Source organism: Penaeus monodon, chromosome 16 (genome assembly GCF_015228065.2).
Source record: "Penaeus monodon isolate SGIC_2016 chromosome 16, NSTDA_Pmon_1, whole genome shotgun sequence".
Classification (NCBI taxonomy): Eukaryota; Metazoa; Arthropoda; class Malacostraca; order Decapoda; family Penaeidae; genus Penaeus; species Penaeus monodon.
Window position 1 is genome coordinate 16,592,640 of NC_051401.1, and position 5,913 is coordinate 16,598,552.

Sequence of the window (5,913 nt, forward strand, 5' to 3'; positions counted from 1 at the left end):
GACCCGCAAGTAAAGGCGGTCTTCATCGCTTCTAGACGACTGAAGGTGGGTTCGTTTATCTTAAAAGATTGTCTAGTTATAGAAAAGCAATGCGAAACGGTTTATTTTGATTAAAAATGAATTAGTGAATTATAAATAGATAATATATATATATATATATATATATATATATATATATATATATATATATATATTATATATATATATATATCCTTTGTTTTCCAGATGGAAAATGTGACTAACGCATGTGGAGAGCATTTAGTGGCCAACCTTTCCCCCGAAACTTGTCTCGGTATAAGGGCCATCAATGGCATTGCCGCTAATGCGGCTTTTGCTGAGCGGGTTGACGAATACATACAGCAACAAGTGAGTGCATTTCTGTTGTGCAGTGAAGCCCGAAATGTTCATCTCTCGTGTTATGTATAATGGCATTTTGGAAGGAACTGGAAATTTGTCTTTTGACTTTTCTGACCTTATGAAGACTCACAGTTCTGTGTTTCTTTACCTCCAGCCTGACTTGGTTGAAGTAACAAGAGACGCCTTGGGGGTTCCCAAACTACAAGTAACAGTCATCCATAAGACCCAAGATGAAGCAGCCATCACAGGACGCGCACTCTGTAATCTTGTCCTTGAGTGGCTGAAGAAACAGCTGGCAGAGGAGGAAATTCAACTTGATCTGTTAAAGGAAAAGGTACAGTGTTTTTTAAACCAAAGCGTCACGTATATGTCCTCGCGTTTGAGTTTTCTTTATGGCATCTGTAAATTCTCAGACCAATTAATTTCCCATTAGTAATGATGACTATGGATTTACAATATGTAACTGGGTAAAACTGATTCAGTATGGAGCCACAAGAAAAAAATGCATTCAGATTATTGAGACATGTAATTTTTATAATGTATAAATGGTTAAAAAATCAGTATCTTTTATGAGAATGCAAGTATCTAATATATCCTTTTCTCTCTCCTGCAGAAGCATATGTTGTACTTGAACATGGATAATTCCCTCCATGACTGTACAGAGATCCAGTCAGGTGATCTTAATGATTCAGAGATGGTCCAGGACTACAAGAAAATGTCCAGAAAACTCTCTCAAACAAACATTAAGGTAAGATCTGTTCTGCCACAATTCAAACAGTAGAAGGAAAATGTATGATTTGATGTTTTTGTCTTATTATTTTTCCTTTAGTTTTAATCCAGGAATTTCTCGCCCCTCTACAGGCTCGAAGGAAGTCTACAACACCACAGCCTTCCAAGCCCCGCCTTTTGCTCTACTCGCGTAGCATTTCTGATAAGGATGACTCAGAGCAGGATTCAGACTGGAAAGTCATTGCATATTCTCATGTTTCCGGTGAGTTGAATTTTCCAGCACAGGTAGTCAGTGTTTAGTAACTACAACATAGGCAAAAAGATTCACCTTATTGATTCTGTTAATGGTATTCTTCTCTTGGTTGAAGGAGCTTTTGACTGACATATTTGTTTTGACTCTAATCAACAGAAACTTCATGGCTGGCCATTGTGACACTGAAAGGCTCAGTTGCTGTTCTGTCTGTGCAGCAGAAAATGGGAAGTTCATCACCAACAAACACTCCTATGACATCCCGCCCATCTTCCATGGAGAAAGTAGACTATTATACAGTTATTCCTCATATGTCTTCACCAAAGTGTGCCTCTGGAACGGGTAACCTTAATGGGCGACTCTTGGTATGTGGCGGCTATGATCGCGGAGAGTGTCTTCGAGCGGTTGAGGCTTACAGCCCACAGAACAATACTTGGACAGCACAACCATACATGCGCCAGGGAAGAGGACGGTTTGACCTGACAGTTCTGAATGGGAAGGCTTATGCAATTGGAGGCTGTGATGGTACACGAGAGCTTAATAACGTTGAGGTTCTTGAGGAACATTCTACAAAATGGACCAGCGTTGCTCCTCTGCCTCTGGCTCGCTCCAACACTGGTGAGGCAACTGGATTTTTAGCAGTGTGTTCAACTCATAACTTTTCTGATATTTTGCAGGCGAACCTGAAAATGGCCTCCTGGAAACATATGGAGTTGCACAAATAGCAACAGCATTTTCATTACAATGCGAGTAGTATTATGAAGGCAAGTAGCAGTATCACTACCCATATGTAAGATTAGTACATCATTAACCTCCTGAAGCTCAGAGGCTTTCTCAACTAGGCACACGTGAGTAACATTGTTGGACATTAATGGACATTTCCCTCTCTTTCCAACAGGGAAGTCATCTAGCATGGAGTACCAACTTGCTAAATGCAGGAAAGAAAGGGGCACAAAACAATTTTGTGTTCTGGCTATGATCATCTGTCATTTGACCAAACTACAGGCTGACTCACAAGCCACTTTTGCAGATGTTCATATGCCTGTTTCTTGACCTGACCTTTGGAAGCAAGTTCAATGGTACTGCTGCTAGAAAAGCGGAATTCATCTCACCCACATGGAGAGTAATCTTTTTTGCTCATTGTTATGCATCCTCGGTAAGTAATTAAAATATCCAGTTACAGTTTTCCTCACAAAGCACTTTTACAGGAAGGTTAATGCCTAATCTTGCTAATGCTCACATATTTCATGAAATTCCAATATGTTTTCCAGATGGGAGGCATATACTGTGAAGCACTCACACCTGGATGTCTGGGAGCCAAGACAGAAGGAGTCAGTTCCTTTTTCTGTAGACCCCTTTTTTATCATAGTCATGTTTGTCAAAGGTTTTGATTCCTTACCATGGGGGCCAAATGAAAATATTAGCCCATCAAGTGACTATTTAGGAATATAAATGGCATACAAAGATTTTTAAATAATCAGGGCTTACTTTCATTGGCATTTATGGAAGTAGCAAAACTTTTGATAGTACCTGCTCTCTGAAAACCTCTGCCTAGGATCCATTCTAATAGTGGCTCTTTTGCATGTTTAGCAGACTTGAAAGCATGTGCAAGAGTTTTGTGTGATTTTATTAATCAGCCAATGGTTTCTGTCAGACAATTTTTTCTATAGGAATTATTATTGAAAAATGAACATGCTTGATATCAGAATGGATCCTGTAGGATGTTACCCAATGAAGTTTCTGAGATGTTATTTTTATTACTAAAATTTATCTAAATACCTAAGTGCATCTTGCTCACTTTTGGACAGTCGAAAAGAGCCTGGGATTATTACTTTTTTGCATATATTCTTACATCTGTTAAATTACATTCTGAATCAAATTATGGACATGAGTAGCATGCAGGATTGATATCCTTGTCAAATTATATATTTAAGCAGATATAAATATATATATGTAAAGGTATAACTTTTGGTATGTTACATATTTGTCAAATTCCAGTTATTCTTAATTGGTGTATGTAAACTGAATTTATATTTGCTTACATGTAAATATATAAATTAAGTTTATCAGATTACGAGTTTTTATGCATTCCTGAAGGAATTTATAGTCCCATGCTCTTTGGAAGTGCATAGATATTAATATGTAGATCTCAGAAACTTACAAAATTGCTTCCTGGCCCATTACATTCATTGTACCACACGAACATGGTTCTTTGTGAGAAACGTGAAACTTTTCATCATTTGATCATAGCGCTTCTGTTTCCTCCATAGGTGTCTGCAGTGTGGACGGCAAAGTGTACTGCATAGGAGGGTGGAATGGCCAGTATGGGATTAAGCAGTGTGATATGTATGACCCTGCAGCTGACAAGTGGCAGACAATTGCTTCTCTTCATATTGGTTAGTAATACTCTGAATTCACAAAAAAGACAACTGGTGCCATAATGCCAGGTGAAAATGTGTCTACATCAAATATGTATTTGCCTTTTTTTAACAATGTCTTCTTTTGGCTCAGATCTTTAGAAATTAATGTTATGCTCCCTTTGTATTCTCAGGCCGATACCAAGCAGGAGTGGCTGCCCTTGGAGGAAAGGTCTATGCAGCTGGAGGTTGTGACTCTTGGAATTGCCTGAACTCTGTTGAAGTTTATGATCCAGTCCTGGATACATGGCGTTTTGTTGCCCCAATGACAACACCTAGGCGGGGATGTGGAGCTGAAGTATTCAAAGGTAAACAATTTTTTTTTTTTTTTTTAACCCCATCCCCCTATTAGTTCATATCTCTCTCTCTCTCTCTCTCTCTCTCTCTCTCTCTCTCTCTCTCTCTCTCTCTCTCTCTCTCTCTCTCTCATTATCTTATAGCATTTGGGATGTACACAGCAGCATAATGCAGTGGCTTTGTACTCATAGATATTTAGATATTCATTAAAATTGTTTTTGCTTGCAGGGAAATTGTATGTGATTGGTGGCTCTGATGGGACCCAGAGTCTTTGTTCAACAGAGATATATGATCCAGAGACAAATACATGGATGCCTGGACCGCCTATGACTACATGCAGGGCCAATGTTGGTGTTGCCGTTGTCAATGACAAGTTGTATGCCGTTGGAGGTTTCTCTGGTAAGGCTGTGTGGTGTAATAGTTTTTATTCTTATGCGTTTCTTTACTGAGAATGAAAAATTGACAGTTATTGACATGTCATTGTTTTTAATGCTGTAATTCTTAATTTTTACAGGGAAGAATTTCCTCAATAGTACAGAGTACTTGGATCCTGAGACAAATGAATGGACCAACTTCACTCCCAAGCCCGAGTTTCTCAAGGAAGGCAATCTCTCTCTAGACGTTCAAAAAGAGAGCAGCCGCAGTGTGAAAGAAAATGGTCATAATGGTACTCATGAAACAGAGGAATTTGCTGAAATCAGCAAAATCAATCACAAAGAACATGACAAAGTTTTCGAAAATGGGGTTGTTAATGGGCACAGTGATAAGGATAGTAATGGTATTGCTGTTGGAGATCAACAAGTGACTAATGGGCATTAGGAAGATAAGGATAGTGAGGGGAGAAAATCTTTCAATTCTGATTGGGAAGGCACAGTGACTTTTCTATTCCAGAGTTGTATTACAGCTTTTGAATCCTGTCACCCATTTATTTTCACAACTGGTGACTTTCTCACAAAATAGTTAATAGGCGGTTTCACATCACTGTACCCAAAGGAAAATCTCCTTTTCTGAAGTTTCGTGCCTTCTCACCTCAGCTATGAGGCAACACTCAGCTTGCTGAACATCTCACGGAAGTCTAAAAGACAATTTCTTGTTTATTCGTGAGATTGGTTAAATTTCATACTGTTACTTTACACTTATATTACTCCTTAGTTGGGAGTGTAGATATTTGCCTATGGTAATGGAGAATTTGTAATATATACATATATACTGGAATAATGATATGAAAGGTTTTATGTTTGACTATAATGGCTGTGGACAAACCTTTGTTGAATACTGTCATGTTATCATGAATTTCTTTAAGATCTTTTATTGTGTATCTTTCTCTTCTAAGTTTAGGAGGAGTTTTTCTTACAAATTTTTGAAAGTCAATTTTATCTTTATATATTTTCTTGATGGTTCAAGGGATCAATTATTATAAATAAGAGGTTTGCTTTTCGTTCTAGTATGGGCAATTTAATATTCCTGACATTTTTGATATACGAAAAATAGCAAGTGCCAAAATGGAATTATGAGCGACTTTCACTTCTAGATTCAGCACACTGTGTTTCTTATGGCCAAATCGCAAAACATTTTCAATTACAGAAAATTGTTGTTTTACTTTGCATTGGAAGTGACCTTTTAATAATGAAATTTTGTTTTGTAGTTTGGATTAGGAAAGAATGTGTACAGAAATGTGTGAAATACGCATTATGCTCACAAATATCTTTTGAATTATTAACATTTCTAGTAACAACAAGGGAAGGTGGGAAAAAGTGTGCTCTCATTTTAGAGACATCAAGCATTGAATCCTGATTTCGCTTAATGATGAAATGTGGCTTGACTTCTACGAAGTAATTTTCAGTTCCTGTTTTAGCAAAAGGG

General features: G+C 37.8%; 1 protein-coding gene across 1 annotated transcript in view; it reads left to right on the forward strand.

The window, feature by feature from the left end:
- LOC119582568 (influenza virus NS1A-binding protein homolog B-like) overlaps positions 1–5,638 on the forward strand; it is a 32,992-nt gene extending 27,354 nt beyond the window's left edge. The window contains exons 4-13 of the mRNA XM_037930930.1: positions 1–45; positions 226–366; positions 512–691; positions 971–1,105; positions 1,219–1,348; positions 1,496–1,954; positions 3,607–3,732; positions 3,888–4,061; positions 4,279–4,449; positions 4,565–5,638. The exon at positions 1–45 is cut by the window's left edge and continues 87 nt beyond it. Of these exons, the coding sequence (XP_037786858.1) occupies positions 1–45; positions 226–366; positions 512–691; positions 971–1,105; positions 1,219–1,348; positions 1,496–1,954; positions 3,607–3,732; positions 3,888–4,061; positions 4,279–4,449; positions 4,565–4,869 (1,866 nt within the window). The 3' untranslated portion in view covers positions 4,870–5,638. The remainder of the gene's footprint in view (positions 46–225; positions 367–511; positions 692–970; positions 1,106–1,218; positions 1,349–1,495; positions 1,955–3,606; positions 3,733–3,887; positions 4,062–4,278; positions 4,450–4,564) is intronic.
- Positions 5,639–5,913: the final 275 nt, after the last annotated feature.